The sequence below is a fragment of the Phyllostomus hastatus genome, unplaced genomic scaffold, assembly GCF_019186645.2.
Source record: "Phyllostomus hastatus isolate PE091 unplaced genomic scaffold, TTU_PhHast_1.1 phas_contig_1162, whole genome shotgun sequence".
In the NCBI taxonomy this organism is placed as follows: Eukaryota; Metazoa; Chordata; class Mammalia; order Chiroptera; family Phyllostomidae; genus Phyllostomus; species Phyllostomus hastatus.
In genome coordinates, this window is record NW_025333537.1 from 5,497,955 (window position 1) to 5,514,179 (window position 16,225).

The 16,225-nt window shown below is 61.3% G+C and overlaps 2 protein-coding genes and 1 long non-coding RNA gene across 3 annotated transcripts in view; 2 read left to right on the forward strand and 1 right to left on the reverse strand.

Moving 5' to 3' along the window:
* TESC (tescalcin) overlaps positions 1 to 1,251 on the forward strand; it is a 41,637-nt gene extending 40,386 nt beyond the window's left edge. Inside the window, exon 8 of the mRNA XM_045844000.1 lies at positions 975 to 1,251. Within this exon, the coding sequence (XP_045699956.1) occupies positions 975 to 1,052 (78 nt within the window). The 3' untranslated portion in view covers positions 1,053 to 1,251. The remainder of the gene's footprint in view (positions 1 to 974) is intronic.
* A 4,416-nt stretch (positions 1,252 to 5,667) lies between these two features.
* Positions 5,668 to 16,225, reverse strand: part of FBXW8 (F-box and WD repeat domain containing 8) — a 104,714-nt gene continuing 94,156 nt past the window's right edge. Inside the window, exons 9-11 of the mRNA XM_045842421.1 lie at positions 10,807 to 10,980; positions 8,350 to 8,460; positions 5,668 to 7,744 (exon numbers count right to left, since the gene is read on the reverse strand). Coding sequence (XP_045698377.1) covers positions 7,615 to 7,744; positions 8,350 to 8,460; positions 10,807 to 10,980 — 415 coding nt within the window. The 3' untranslated portion in view covers positions 5,668 to 7,614. The remainder of the gene's footprint in view (positions 7,745 to 8,349; positions 8,461 to 10,806; positions 10,981 to 16,225) is intronic.
* LOC123821129 lies at positions 6,939 to 13,144 on the forward strand. Its single transcript, XR_006786056.1, has 4 exons — positions 6,939 to 7,075; positions 7,631 to 7,858; positions 8,333 to 8,489; positions 11,382 to 13,144. It is a non-coding gene; the product is annotated as an uncharacterized LOC123821129 (long non-coding RNA).

Here is a 16,225-nt window from a genome sequence, read left to right on the forward strand (position 1 = left end):
CAGTTTAAACTGACTTTGTTTACTTTATCGAAAGTAATATTCACATGTGGTCAGAACAGTCGAAGCGGGACAAAAGGTGTAGAGTGGAAATGCCATCTCTCCCGTGCGAGAGTCCCTAGGCCCCCTTCTCAGAAGCAGCCCCGGTTCATAGCTGGAACCCGGGCTCTGGAATGTTCTCTGCCTGGATGAGCACTGGCTTTTCTCAGACGCACACCCAGAAGCCCACTGAGTGCAGTCCCGGCCCTTGCTTTTCTCCCAAGGTGCCCTCTCGGAGGCGTCCCACTCCCCCAGCGCCCCCCCCAGCTCTCTAGCCCCCACTAGTAGGCATTCACTGTCACCACTGTCACTAGTGAGCTCCCGGCTTGGGAACTGGGACCCTTTTCTGCTCTGATAGGCAGATACCCTGCTACAGGGAAATGGGGTCCCCTACCCACTTCCTGGCTTTTTGGCCCCGAGCACCCCAACACTGGTGCCCCCGAGCCCCACGCAGTGGAGGGACGGCCCAGCGGGGCCCTCCTCCCAGCCCGCACCAGGCCCCAGCACGCGCAACCTCACAATTGCACAGCCCTCAACAGTCTACAGAATGCTTCTGAGGACGGTTCTGTTTGAACCATCCCCTCCCCGCCGCCCAATATCCTGGCATTTCACCTGTCAGAGGAGGCGGCGTGATGGGGCTGAGGAGTTTGCATGAGACTCGCAGGCCCTTACGTGGTGGTGGGTGGGACTCAGGTGACTTTGCGCCAAAGCTTGGAATCGGTGCTTGGAAAAAACTCGGGTGACAGTCTCAGGGTCCTGATGTCAGAGCCACACCCGCTGGCAGGACAGCAGGTGGACCGTCCCCTGCCTCGTTCAGCGGGTGTTCCGTGCCGGGCGGGTCTCTGTCGGGGGCCGGGGGCGGAGGAGGGGGCGGGGAGACGGTTCCCGACCTGCCTGGGGCGGCGGGAGGCCCTCTCACGCCGCTCGGTCCGTTTCAGATCTGGCAGGGGATCGACATCGAGACCAAGATGCACGTCCGCTTCCTAAACATGGAGACCATGGCCCTCTGCCACTGACTGCCGCCCCTGCAGAGCTCGCCCTCGGCCCCTGCCACCTCCCCGCGGGGCCGGCAGCGAGCGCGGCCGGGGCCTGGGGCTGCGGCTTGTACATAGTCAACCCCGGCCCCCGTGCTCCCCGCTCCCCAGTACAGGGCATGGTGTGTGGGCTTTTACGGTTTTTATCGCCAATAAAAAAGGAACAGGGTTTCTTAACAAACGTGGCTCCTGTCTGTCCCTCGTGGCCGCACTCGTGGCCTGGCCGCTTGGTGGCGCGAGCCCAGTTTGAGGGACAAGCGGCCGCCGACTCCTGTTGGGAGGCTGGCCTGGAAGAGGAGATTTTTGGTCTCCTTTTTGGGTTTATTTTGGTCAAGCGTCTGCTCTCCCTGAGGAAGGGCCGGGAATGAAGTCACCTGCCTTCCCAACCTAACCCAAGGCGCTGAGGCCCAGGAGCCACTCCTCCCTCCCTCCCCGGAGTGGGGGGCTTCCCGTCGCGACTGCGCAGCTGCAGCGACCTCTGCTGGCCTCGTGGTGCAGGGGCCCGGCGTTCAAGGCCTGGCGGCTGACCCCAGACTCAGGCTGGGGTGCTATGCCTCTTCCTGGAGGGCAGCCAGCCAGCTGCAGGGCTCAGCCCCCAGCGCCAGTGGAAGCAGTGTAGACCGGGCACGGCGGAGGAGGTGACCCACAGCCCCAGGTAGGCATCTCTCAACGTTCTTTGTCATTTGGGGAGGGGGGATGGACAGTGGGTGGGGACAAGGAAGCGAAGGTGGTCGCTCTCAGTTGGTGGCTGTGGCTTGTGAGTCAGCAGAGGGGCTGGAACGTGTCATGCTCTTGCGTAGCTGGCACTTGGCACCGAGATGACCTGCTGCCTCTCCGGGCCACTGTTTGCATTCTAGGCGTCGCCCTGGTTGTCACATGAAGGGTGTGCTCGGTCCCTTTGTTGACACTCGCCGGGAGGCACGGTTCTAGCCTTCTAAGGAAGTTCTCCTGGGAACTGGCTACTGCTGTCACTTGCGTTCCCGAATTTCTAATTCATGGCTCCGGCACTGCGCGTGCTGCACGGCACCCCGTTGTGCCCAGTACCCCGTTGTGCCCAGCGCCCCGTTGTGCCCAGCAGCGGGGCTCAGACTCGAGAGGCGCAGGCGGGCACGCTGTGGGGTCTGGCCCTGCCCGCGCCCTGGCCCCCAGCTTCCCCTTCTCCGTTTCTTACACACAGCAGTGGAAACGTGGTTTAGGATGAAGTTAATGCCAGCACTTACATTAAAAGCCCAAACAGGGCCGGTTAAAGAACAGTGGGACGGAAGTCCCGGGTATGTAGGTCCGGGGGACCGCGCAGGTGAGGAGGAGGACTCTGGGGCTCTGCCTGAGTCCCGGCCTCAGGAAGCACGTGGCGGGAGGCGGCTGCGGCCTCTGACCCTGGCTGTGCTGAGGAACGCTGGCCCGGGACAGGCTACCATGGCATGTGAGGTGGACTCCACACGGTGGACGCAGCCTCTGCTCTCCCGATGCTGGCAGGTGGGTGGTCAGGCGGCCGGCCCCGCCTCCGGGTAAGCGGCGAGGCCGTCTGAAGTCACTCTCAGAGCTCTGCGTCCTGGACTGGCGCTCGCTGCAGCAAACATGAGGCATTCGGAGCGGTAGGTCGGGGGCTGAGGCCGCCGCTTCCTGCCCTCCGGGGGCCACAGTCTGGTGGGAAAGACCAACCGTGGCAGCTAGGGAATGGCCAGCCCAGCAGTTTCTGGGGGTGGGAGGGAGGGGATGCGAGCTCACTTCCTGCTCCCCTGCCTTCCCCCTCATCTTGCTCCCGCCCTTGGGTTTCCTGGCTGACGGCAGGAGGAGGAATCTAGAAAGTCCCTGGACAGCCTGGCGTGGGTGGATCGGTACTAGTCAGCTTTGTCCAAAGCATGCGTCTCCCCCGGCCCCACGCGCCTCGACCTGCCCTGCCCTGCCCTGCGCGAGTGAGGGAGTGAGGCGGGCCCCCTTGTCGCCCAGCAGCTGGGTCGCGGCCACAGCAGGCCTGGATGTCCTGGGGCGTTCCCAGCTCGCTTCAGTGTGCTCCTCTCAGCACTGAGGCCCAGTGTTTTTGTCAACAGTAGCCCTGCCCTCAGCCCCCGTACCCGAGCCTGCGTTTGGGGGCTGTGGGCACGCGCTCCACGTGTCAGACCACAGGTGCCGGCCCGGTGTCTCCAAGGCTCTGGGCCACCGCTCGCCTCACAAGGCTACTTAAAGTGGGACCCACCCCCGGGGAGCCCAGCCCGGGCCCCTCGAAGGACAGCTGGTCTGTTCAGCCTGAGGGCGGCCTCTGACTGTCGGGTCGGGGCTCCCCCCAGAGCATGGGCTGCCGAGCGCCCCTGGGCTCTCCTGCCTGCCCAGGGTGGGAGGCCGTGCCGCTGGCTCGTTCGGGGAGTGACCAGGGCTGGCTCTTAGTTGGGGAGAACCTGCTAGGAAGGGTAGGGGACCCCCCCCAGTCTAGTGGGGCTGCTGGCCCCCGAGAACAAGTCAGGGGCTACTGCTGGGGGCGCAGGTCTCAAGGTGGCCATCTGGCGTGTGCAGAGGACGGAGGCAGGTGGCCCGGAAACGGCTCCTCCCACCTGTGGGGCCGGCGTGTGTGCTGGGGGCAGGGGAAGGGCTTCTGGCCGCAGGGACCCAGGGCACGTTCCCTGGACAGGCCACCTCACCGGAGCAGCGGGGAGTGAGTGAGCTTTGTTCTGAATCTGTTCTGAAAGAGGCAGTGGTAAGTCAGGTGCCTTTGTTGACAGCCTTCCTCCTATCAGGAATTGTACCGGCGACTGCAAGGGCGTGGGGCCGTGGGGGGAGAAGCCGGGGCCGGGACAGTGCCCAGGCGGTGCGGTGCGGTGCGGTCACTTCCCTCCGTGTGGGCTCTCCGCCCCGGGATCCGGCCGGCGGCAGGCTCTCGTGCACACGGCCGTATCACCAGGGGGAGAGCTGTCAGAGCCCAGCTTCCGGACAGGTAACAGCAGTGCGACACCGACCCAGCAGCAGTCTGGGGGGGTCCGAAAGGCTGCGTGACAGGAACCTGACACGAGGCGCTCGGGGGACGCGCTCCGCAGCCGCGTCAGTCGTGAATTATGGATGAGGGGACGGAGTAAGGTTACAGCGGCTTCCAGCCTGCCGAGCACCCTCTCTGGGAACAAATTATCGCTAGACTGCAACAAAACAGCTCCATTATCCTCGGGTCCAGGGCACTGGAGAGTTCTTTCTGTGCCCTGCCAACGGGAGACGGGTCACGCACGGACCCAGTCTCCGTCGCCGAGCGGCTGAACCTGTCCCCGCCGGGCCGCGCCGACAGGGCAGCAGCTAAGCCGAGTCTCGGGAATGGCGCGGTGACTTACGTGGGCTGCTGCAGAGTTAAAAATACAAGTTGCCTTGGCGAGGGCTCTGCAAACACCTGCTCTGCAAGCTGTCCACCCACACGGTGACCTTGGGGAGGCCTTGGCGGCCCGAGCAGGGGAGCCGGGGTTGAAACCACACTTCCCTGGCATCAGAGCCGCCTTTGTCTCCGCGCTCTCCCAGAGCCGCGCCCGAGCGCTGGCAGGGTTGGGGGGGGGGTGGCTGATGGACGGCTGCAGGGCCCTGACCTGCCCACTGACTGAGCCTGGGGGGCACCAGCTTCCTGTCTGACCCCGAGTGGTTCGTGTGTAGCAGTGCAGTCAAGGGTGTGAGGCCCGTGAGGTCAACAGTGGGCTGCTGCCACCTCCAAGTCAGAGACATGACCTGACGGGCTCAGTTCTGGGGGTGGGGGCAGTCCCCCCCCAACCAGGGAAGAAGGTTCCTGGGGCCAAGCCATTGCGAGCCGGCTGCTGGAAGCACACGGTCAACACCAGAGGCCGACAGCAGGCGGTGCCCGCGTGGCTCCTGCTGGTGCCCAGCGAGAGGCTCTGCTGCCGCAGCCCAGAGGCAGCCCATCCAGACCGCCGCTGGGTGCAGCCAGGTAACCATGTGGCCTGGCGGCGCGGGGCAAGGCGGGCAGGTCTGTGGCGGGCAGCTGCCACAGCTGCTGCCCAGAGCAGAGGCCCCCATTGGCGGGGGTGGGGGTGGGGGCAGATCCGGTCTCAGCCCACGCCCCGGCCCTATGGAGGCCCCTGGAGGACTCTCACACGGTGGCTGGGCCATCCCTGTCCCCGAGGGAAGCCATTTCTCTGTAATCGTGGGGCCAGTTTGTTGTTTACCGAGCAGGACGCACTGGCTGTTTAAACCTGGGGCCCTGGTTTTCGGGGTGGATGTGGAAGACTTCACCTTGGGGGCTGCAGCCTCCCCTTCCAGAAAGGCCCAGCTCTGCCCGCTCAGGGGAGCCCGGCGTGTCCTCTGGTCCAAGGCACCCAGTCGGCAGCTACGGGAAGGCGAGGCCCGGGACCCCTTAAACGTGAGTCGTTGCCCGGGCCGCGGCAGCACTCGGTGCGGACCAGCTGGCGGCAGAGGGGGGGTTCTCGGGAAGCGCCCTGGCACCGGTGCCCGTGTGGTTCTGTGGGTTCCTGGCTCCTGGGCTGGGACCCCTGCAGCGGCAGAGGCTTTGAGAAAAACGGCTCTGCTGTGGGCCACAGACCCGGCCACCGCGCAAGGTGTGCTCTCTGGGGCCGGGGACAGCGCTGCACCTGAAGGGAACAAGTCACCTGAGCAATCAAGTTTAAGAATTTAATATCAGAGCCGACAGACATGTTATGAAGCAGAAATGAAACCCACGGGACGCCTGAGACAGGACACAGAGCTCTGGTGTGCAGGGCTCCACTCCCCGCACTCCCCACCCTGCCCTGTGGTCTCCCCTGTCGGCAGGGGGACCGCGGGGGAGGAGCTCGAGCAGCAGCAGGTGACAGGAGAAGGGTAAGGCGGGGTGAGCGGAGCCGAGAGGCCGCAGGCCGAGGTCTCCACTGTTGCCGGGTTAACGCCGGTCTTCGGGGGGTGGGGGGCTCGCTCCTGCCCCATCAGTCCGGCGCCTCCCAGGAGGAGGAGTTCGCAGCAGAAAACCTGAGGCTGTGCGCTGGGGGTCCGGGTCTGGTCAGCTCTCCTTCACAGAACCCGCACACTTACCGTGAGTGGGAGATGAAGTATACACAAGTGGGGGAGGGGAAAAAAAAACAACCCTGTGCTTATAGCATTTTATACTGGACCAGCTGCTGGCGGTGACTGACAACAGTTCGCAACTGTTTTCAATTTTAGTGTAACTCTCCGGGTCTGATTCCTTTAGAACTGTTCAGTGATCTTAGACAGCTGCAAAGCCAGGAAGGGAGGATGTGCCCGCACAGGGGGCTGTGACATCAGGCTGGAAGAGCCGTTTCTTCAGAGGAAATGTGTGCCGCCCAGCCCAGCGGTCTCGCTGCAGCGAGGCCACGAGGGGTGAAACCCTCACGGAGGCGAGGTCACAGGTGCCAGCCCCCATGACGATGACAACGAGGACACCCTTCCCTCAGGAACCTCGGGTGGCCTTGTCCCCGGGCTGCGGCTGTGCTCCCCCGGTCCCCCAGGTCTGGGGAGTTCACGCTTTTCCGTTTCGACTTCCTTCTTTAAAACCGAGTTCATTCTGCAGCGCTGGGAAGTGGCAGGTACGTTTTTATCCTTCAGCTTGTCGTCGGTTCCGGTTTTCCTGCACCAGGGTTGGGGGTCGCTGCCCGGGGCCTGCCCGGGACCAGCCCTCACGCACCGAGACTGTCTTGGTGGTCTTCCTCCTCGGGTACTTGCCACGGTCTCAAAATGCCGCATGCATTTGCTGGAGCCACTGGGAGGTTGTACTAACGCTCAATGCCTCAGTGCTTCCACTGCTCTGGGCTGCCGCTCACCCTCGGGGGCCCGTGCTGTGTTCCTTAGTGGGTCTGTTTTTCGTTTTGGTGTTCTGAAGGCATGTTAGGCGGCGGCTGCCCGTCACACCGAACAGCCCTCTGGTGGTGGCTTTCGCTCGGTGGCTCGGCAGACGGTGCCCCGACGGCTCTGCCCTGTCGCGCCCAGGCTCCCCTGCAGACTCACCTCACACCCTGCCTGGAGGAGGCCGCTTTGTGGGTGACAACGTAGAAGACACCTGCCCCGTATCCCGTGTGGTAGGCGCAACAGTCAGCAAAGCAGTCACTGGAGAAACGAGGGTGCGAGTGTGTAATTACACACTGTGGTAGGAGCTCTGTGGGGCAGCACCGCTGACCCTGGGGTTACGCTGGGTGGTCGGGGTGGTGTCAGACGCCCACCCCGAGGGAACGCTCCATCTTCTCCAAAGGGTGGGTGCTGGGGCCCTGCAGGTGTAGAGACCAGCAGGCAGGAGCAGGGCCCGAAGGGCCTTTGCTCAGTGAGAACCCCAGGCCTCGGCTGGTGCTGCAGCCAGGCCCCGCCCTGCCGTGTCCCAGCTGTGTGGGGCCCACGGGAGCCGGGCTGGGGTGTCACTCCTGAGACAGGGAACAGAGGAAGCTGGAACACGCCCGACACCCTCGGGCTGCGCGCAGCTGCTGGAGGCAGACAGACAGATGGGGAAAGCGAGGGCAGTTCGGGACCACAGGCGCCACACGGGCACCCTGGGTGGGCGTGCTCCCGCAGACCTCCTCGGGTGTCTTCAGACTCACGAACGTGGTTCTCCTCCTGTCCTCGTTCCCTAAACACCGCCCCAGGGAAAGGCCGGCACGTGGTCGCAGCCGTGGCTTGCCGTGGTGTCGCAGGGCAGCGAGCTCCGCAAGGCCAGCTGGTCCACTGCAAACTCGTAGGCCTGGACCAGCCCCTGGTGTCTAGGGAGAGCACAGAGACGGCCCTCAGCCCCGAGCTCCTGCCGCAGGTCACCGAGCAGCTGTCTTGGGCCTCAGTGTGCCGGGCACTCCGGGTCCTGCACCAGAGGCACACCGGTAAGTGGACACGGTTGACGGAGGGAGCTCGGAGCCAGAAGGCAAGGAGGCGCTGGCCTCACAAAGAGGCTGCGCAGGAGCCAGGCCCACAGTCTAACAGGAAAAGGCACCTGTGCCACCTGCAGGGGGGGCTCACTTGGGTGGCAGCTAAATCACCCAGCGGACCCAGCAGGGGCCTCAACTCAGAGGCCTGGGCTTTGCTGCCGTGACCACTGGTCCCTCCGCCCTTTGTCTCGGCCTCTCGGCATGCAGGGCCAGCCCTCCCTGTGCCCCTGCCCCCGGGGCTGTCCCGCAGGAGCGGTGAGAGACTGGGGGTAAAATGCATGAACCAGGAGCTCAGCACACCATCTGCTCCTCTCTCCTCAGAGCCTCTGCCCCGGCTGTGCCCAAGGGTGCACCCGGCAGGGCGCACTGCGGCTTGGTGGGGCTTCACCACTAACATCGTGCCCCGCGGTCTTCCCTGCACGTCCCCAGCAGCCCAACCCGCTGACCTCCTGTGCGTGGTGAAGTTGTCCAGGTCGGCGCCGCGCACCACCCTCTCGGAGGGCACGTTGGCCGTGATGAGGCTGTGGCTGTCGAAGGCGATGTGGCGGACGGGGTGCCTGGAACACAGGGGAGGGCGCTCGCACAGGTAAGGCCCCCCCGAACTGAGCGTGTCCCACCGCTGCTGCCGCAGTCTCAGGGGCGCAGAGCTGCAAGGGGCTCTGCGTCTCACCTTAGTCCCCAAAGCCAGTGTGAGCCCCACTTTGTAAACAGGCCTGAATGCGCCTCCTGCCTTCTGGCCACCCACCCCCGACAACCCAGTGTTTCTGACACAGAGAATAGACTCAGTAGCACTGGGAGAGAACGCCCCCCGTCCCACCCAGCCCCGGGCCAGCTGGCCTCGGACCAATCCCCCCAGCTCTCTGAGCCAGGTTCCCGTCTGGGGGGCTCCATCAAAGCCCCCCCAGTCCTGAAGTTGGGGCTACACGCACCCCATACAGTCTGGCGCCTGGTCTGGAAGGTAAGGTGTCCAGGGTGGGGCGAGAGGAGGTTCACCGTTGTGAGTATGCAAATCTGTTTATTCTTTTGCATTATTCATTAATTATCATATTTCCACACAAACAACAGCGGACCTACTTCCACCCCGACCTGCACCCCACACAACAGAGCCGTTTGCAGAGCATGGGAGAGGCTGCAGACCACACGGGGGAACCCAGAGTTCAGCACCTGGGAGGAGGCAGGGCAGAGGAAAGGACGAGACAGCGTCCGTCCGGGCTGGCGGGAGACCGGCACAGGCTGCTCGGCCAGAGTGGAGGGTTCTCTCATGGACAGTGGGAGTTAAGGGGCATCTGTGCCCGGCCCTGTCGGCCCGGGACTTCACCAGGGGCCCAGTGGGGCGGGAGGAGTGGAGAGCAAAGACTGGAGCGGGACCAGGAGGATGGGGCGAGTGGCCTGAGCTCCAGGCTTGTGCCTGGCCGCTGCTTGCACTGCCAACATAAAGGGGAGGGCAGGGGAGAGGTGGGAGGAAGTGGAGAGGTTAAAGTGGATGGTGGCGGGGGCAGGGAACCGACCAGGCGACAGCTCAGCCGGAGCTCCAAAGAGAAGCCTCTCGGCGGTGAGGGTGCAGCGGGCGGCCGAGGAGGAGCGGCACGTCAGCCTCGTTCCGGTGGGAACAGCGTCCGCATGAAGGACGAGCCCCTAGCCAGCGGGAGAACTGCACACTCACGCACAGACGCATTGGGAAGGCCAGCTCCAGGACAGGGCGACAGTTCTGGGAAGACCGCACTCACCCTGCTTCACCGGAAGGACTCTGCCAAGGGAGCGCAACTTTTCAGGGGCAGAAAACTCGACCTGCTGGGGTGCAGGCCCAGTGCACTGACCAAAAGGGGAGCTGTCCTAGGGGCTCCGGTGAGCCAGCTCCTGAACCGGGAAAAGGGATTCCTTAAAAGCAAAGGTTCCTGGGAATCCAACGTGCGGGAGTTTTAGTTGCCTTTTGGCACCACCTGGTGGTAACTCAGTGCACCACCACGGAAGTCAGGAAAAGCGCCCCTGTGCCCACCTTGCGGAGTAAGTGCCCTGCCAGCCAGGGCCCGGCAGTGCACACAAAACCCAGGGCTCTGGTCCGCTAAAGCTGCTGCTGGCTGAGGCACTTGCAGGCACCACCCTCCAAAAAGAAACCAAAGCCTGCCTTTAACCATGCCACCTCTTGGAGTTGACTTTGTGCTAGACTTACTGCTGCTGCTCGTGGGTCCAGTTGACCATGAGCTGCGTCAGCGGGAATCAAGCTCAGGTCCTGCCTGCGGGCCTGAGCACGTGCTCCCCTTGATTCTCACGGGCCGCCTGTCTCGGAACCTCTCTTCGCAGCCGTCCTAGGGACAGCTGGGGCCCAGGTGCAGGCGGGCAAGGTGTGGGCGGCGTGTGCTGCAGGCCGCCCCTGGGCTGAAGGTCAGGAGTGGGCTGGAGAGTGTCCGACCAGCTAGGCCCCACCTGTACAAAAGCATCTGCCCCTGTGGAGCCATCGGCCTGCACTTGGGACAGTCTCTCTCTCTTCTGAACATTCTCGCTGAAGGCCGAGATCGCAAATCCCTCCTAGTTCAAGTCTGACTACTTGCAGCCCTAGGTGCCCTTCTCATGGTGTGAGGGAAGTCCGGGCAGCGGCACGCTGAGACTGGAGTGGAGGGCGGTGTGCCAGGCTAGCCCTGCCCCTGCCCCTGTCGGGGAGTGCCGCATGGTCTCCACCCCAGCTGGGAATGAATTACAGCAAGTTTAACAACGTACACAGGGACTGGCTCTCGACTGACCAGCGGCACTTCTGAGCTGTTCCCTCGTGGGAACACGGAGGCAGCAGCTAGCACATGGGGCGCGGTGAGGCTTGTGGCCCCTAGAGGGCGTTGCCCAGCCCCTGGCTCAGGGGCGGACTAGCACTGTCAGTGCTGTTACTGCTGGAACAGGGAGAAGCCCCTCACCTAGAGTGCACCTCCCACAGCTTCTGGTTCATCCGGTAGTCCCACACGGAGACCAGGCCCTCCTCGCCTCCGCTGACGATCTTCCAGTCGTCCATCTGGACTGCAGACACCCCGAGTTGGTGGGCAGACAGTGACGCGGCGACTTGGTGGGTGCGGAGGTCGTGGATCCTCACCCTGGAAGGCCCGAGGCGAGCACAAGGGTTAGAGCCTGAAACGACGCCGACTCCTCGGTTTGCTGGCGGAGACCTCCTACCCACTAGAAACGCCAGCACACGCGGCCCCTGAAAGAGCGGAACCTGAATGTGCAGACGTCTCTGCACAGGGGAACCGCACGGAGCCCGTGCTGTGACCTCCCCAGCGGGCACCGGGCGGACGTCACGCCGGCCTGGTCAGCGCGACACCGAGGCTGGGGTGGGAGGGGGTCATCTGAGCGCATGTCCCACACCCTGCCCTGTACATGGAGGCCTGTTATTTTCAGAGAGTGGAGATAAAGTGATTTTGAACTCAAAATTCTATACCTGGGTTACCTAATATTATTTGAAGGCATAGTTAAGAGCTTTTTTTTCTTTCGACAGAAAAGGACTCACAGTGAGCTACCTGCAGACGCTCTGAAAGAGCGCGGTGCAGCACCCTGCCGAGGGGGCAGCACGCAGGCCACGCAGTGACGAGAGGGACAAACGCTGCCCGTGGCGCAGCGGACAGACGGCGCAAGTGCGACCTGGCGCGTCTGCTGGGTCGGTGGGGGCGCACAGGACAGACTGCGCTGTTCAGGAGCTTCGGACAGACCACGACCACAGAGCGAAACCTGACTGTTCGCTACACAAAGCCACGTCTGCAGGTGACAGGGACGCGGCGGTCGCTTCAGTACCAGAAAGGGGGGTTCAGAGCATTCAGAAAACTTGCCAGGAAAAGAATGAAAACCTATTGGACCTAATGTTTAAATTTGGTTTCTTTGGTCATTATCAGCTATTCAGGCTTCCTTTTTAATTTTTCCTTCAAATGTCCAAATTTGAAGATTTCGATGAATACTTTCTGGGAAAATAACTTACCAAATCTGCCACCCCAGAGAGAGAGAAAGTAGCAAAGAGCACGCTGGGGCAGCTGTCAGGGGGCCCCGGGTGCAGCCTGGAAGCAGCAGCCGGGCCGGGCTGTGGCCCCCAGGAGCAGGGGCAACCGTCCTGCGGACAAGCAGGGCCCACCTGGCACGTCCCTTGGTGTACAGCCCCAGACTGTTGCAGCAAACGGGGGAGCACACAGTCACCTCGGTGGGTGCTGAAACGAGACTTGACGAGCTACAGCACAGTTCTAATGAAAAGTCTTTGAGAAACAGTGCCCCACACTTTTACCACTATCCACGCTGTTTTCAGAAAATCAGATAAAGAAAATGAGAGGTGGGTAGACTTCTCATTAGAGACGACACTCCAAGACAATTCATTGATAATTCAGAATCAAGTGCAAATTAATGTCAAAATCAATAGCTATATCTTATGTACCAACAACCACTAGTTTAAAAAATGTAATCACAGATCCCACTGACAACAGCAATTAAAAGCAAAATACCCTATCACGACTTTCTCATCTGAGAGCTCTGCCATATATAATACATTGCACCAAAATAAATTAGAGGGCTTACGGAGTCAAACATAATTAAGCTCTAGATGTTCAGAACAGGGACGGCCTTTCTACACAGAAGAAACCCAGAAGTCAGACATCGGTAACTGGGGAAACGCTGGTGACAGAGAGGACAGGCCGGTTCCTCCGAGTTCACAGGAGAGACTGCCAACCCAACATTAAATGAGAGAAGAGGAAAAACAGTTCACAGAGAAGAAACACTGATGGCTTTTGCACACGTGTAAGTTGTTCAAGTGCATGTGCGATGGGAGAAACTAAGAAACAAACCTGAAGTGCAGTGCCCGCTGGTCCCCTGCCCACCCAGCACAGGGATCTGGCAGAACGCTGAGGCCCCCTGCTGGTGAGGCCTGGTAGGCAGGTGCTTACGTGAGGCCGCTGGTTTGGTAACATCCAACAAAATGAGAAACACACCTCACTTTGCACCTAGCGAGTCTGCTTCTAGGAATTTATCTAGGCACATGTAATACAGGTGTACAAGTGCACATACACACACATGCAAGGCCATTAGGCACAGCACTTTTTGGCAGCAAAAAGTGGGGCTTCTTGTTTCAACTCACTGACCCTCTCACTGAAAGTCGCTGGACACTGCCGGATGCACTGAACGGACATCCTGTCGGCAGCACCACTGTGCGTGTCAGTGGCTGGCATCCTGCTTTAAAAATGCCGGATAGCCCTGGCTGGGGTAGCTCAGTGGATTGAGCACCGGCCTCCAAAACAAAGCGTTGCTGGTTCGATTCCCAGCCAGGGCACATGCCTGGGTTGCAGGCCAGGTCCCCAGTAAGGGACACGTGAAAGGCAACCACACACTGGTGTTTCTCTTTCTCCTCCTCTTCCCCTCTCTCTAAAAATAAAATCTTTAAAAAATGCTGGATAAAACTTCTATGAATGAAAACAGTGTCCAAAAGTAGACAGGCTGGGACAGTTTGTGAATTTGATTGATGACACACCTGAAAAGTCACCTAGAATGCTGCACAGACATTAAAGGACAAACGTGAGCGAGGGGCTCAGGGACAGGAGGGTGGGTCAGCACATGTCCGAAAGAGGCCCCAGAAGGAAACAGAGTGGTGTGGCAGGGAGCAGTCCTTCAACGGCCAGTGCTTACCGTGTCTCCAGAATTAGGCCACTCACACCCAGTGAGCAGTGATCAGAATAAAGAGAAACACCATGTAAAAGTATCATAAAGTGGGAATACATGAAAATCAAGACGTCTTAAAAGCAACCTAAAGACGTCACCTAGGGGGGCATGCTAATAGCCTGAGAGGAAAAGTTAGGAGCACCGTTTAGGTGGCCATGGACCTGGACGGCACAGTTAGCTGCTCTGGCCGCTGAGTGCGCGCTCCAGCAGTCACGGCGCCTGTGGACAGTGCGGCCATCGGGCGCTGAGGCCGGTCCGTCTCACTGACGGGCAGCCGTCCCCCAAACGCCACTCCAGGTTCTGGCCGCAGGGCCCAGCCGTGTGACACTGGGTGCGGAGGTGAGACAGACGCGGTGCGTGTGCGGACAGACAGACGCCCTTCAGAGAAGGCAGACTAGACTGCTCCGGGGACCAACTTCTCCCTCTTTATAGCTTCGTGTATTTGAGTGAAAGCTTGAATGTGTAGGTCACCTGTTTAAGTACAACTGAAAAATGCTGGAGAGAAAATGATGGAAGGACACACATTGGTAGCAGTTACCTTGGGGAAGGGTGGCCACTGAAGAATAAGGGGAACACGGGCGGCTTGTACGTTCGTCTATGAAACCAGGACGCCTTCGTGCCTGGGAGGGGCGTCCGGGCTCTGCCTAAGCTGGGCGGGGCGCACACAGGTGCTGGGTTCCTCGGCCTCGTGCACACACCTCACACTGCCCCTACACACACACACACACACACACACCTCACACTGCCCCTACACATACACACACACACCCCACACCTCACACTGCCCCTACACACACACACACACACACCTCACACTCCCCCTACACATACACACCTCACACTCCCCCTACACACACACACACCACACCTCACACTCCCCCTACACACACACACACCTCTCACACTCCCCCTACACACACACACACACACCTCTCACACTCCCCCTACACATACAAACACCACACCTCACACTCCCCCTACACACACACACACACACCTCACACTCCCCCTACACATACACACAAACACACCACACCTCACACTCCCCCTACACACACACACACACACACACACAGTTTCAAGTACACGTGCAGTCTCAGTGCAGAGGGAAGATCCGTGAATTCTTCCTGGCTAGGACATGCCACCAGCTAGGCAATGCATATTCATGGCCACCTCCACTTCGCCAGCATGCCCTCCAACCCCCCGCTTCCCGGGAGGGAGCCGGGACGCATGCAGGGAGACCGTGAAATGTGCTGGAAAGCCCCAGTCTGCCCTGGCAGCACCGGAGACGCAACACAGGCCCTGGTGGGCCGGAGCAGGGAGGACAGGTGCCGTGCTCCTGGCCTCGGTGCCATGAAAGGGACTCTGCCTGGAGCGACCACGGGTGCCCCGCTGACTCATGGGAACCTGGAAAGGGCGGGGGCACGGGAAAGTTTAGCCCAAATACTTTTCACCGTGTGTCTGGTTAGTAAGCTGTGGTGATTTTCATCAAGAGCCCCTCTGTTGAATATTCATCCTCCATAATTTACAGTTTGGCTGTTAAGGAGACAAAGGCAAATGCAAATTTGGTCCAGAAGTTCAAAGTTTGCCATCTGTTTCCCTATAGTATTCGGATACCAGCACGGACGGCCCCACACACACACTCCAAACAACACAGCACTCGTGTGTCTGCACCGCCGAGGAAAGCAAAGACTGGCAGGACGGGCCGGAGCAGGCTGGGACGCCTCCCCGCGGGAGCCAGGAAGAGCGCCTACGGGGCGTCTCCTCGGACAGGCACCACTCCCGTCTCCTGTGCACGGTCAGGGACCGCAGACCCCTGACCACGACCAGGGACTGGTGTGGCGCGAGGCCCACGCGAGCCGTTCAAACCCACGCCCAGACCCGGGGTCCGCCTGCAGCCTCTGCCCGTGCGCCGCACCAGCCTGAGTGCGGCACGGCTTGGCACAGCCCGTGTCCTCGGCGCGCAGAGCACACGCCCGGCGCTGGGACACAGGCGGCGCGGCGAACGGGCACGAGTCTACGCCAGGACAGCGGGTTCCAGGGGCAAGCAGCAGCCAATGGCAGAGACTGTGAGTCCCCATCTAGCGCGTGTTTCATCAACTTTGCCCGCTGAAAGGAAAAATAATTGGTCTGAAAGCTGTAATTGTATTATGTTTAATATTCATGGCTGGGTTCGGAGGGCCGTTCCAGCACTCCCTCTCCCCAGCCCCTCTCTAATGAAAACCGCGCCACAGGAGTCGGCTCTAGCCCGCCAATTAAAACAAAAGACACCAGAACCTTCCAAAGACTCCAGCAGAGGGGCCTCCGTCTGACGGGCAGGAAAGCGCGCTGGGGCGGGGAGGGAGGCTCGCTCCGGCTGGGCCTGCGGGGGGGGGCTCCGAGTGACGTGCTGGGGCGCGTGCAGATGGAGCGCCGACACAGCGCCCCCCAACCCCGCCGTCCGCGGCCCGTTCACCTCCCCTCCGGACCAGCGGGCGGGCAGCAGGGCCGGGCTGCGCGCAGCTCCGCCCGTGTCGGGCCAGGGAGTGAGCCCGAGACTCTCTAACTTCGGGTCACGGCTCAGGGCTCGCTCCCCACGGCTTCAGACTGAACGGTCCCACAGAACAGAGGGCGACTGTCCTGGACGGCAGAGCCGCGGCCCGTTCTGGCTCC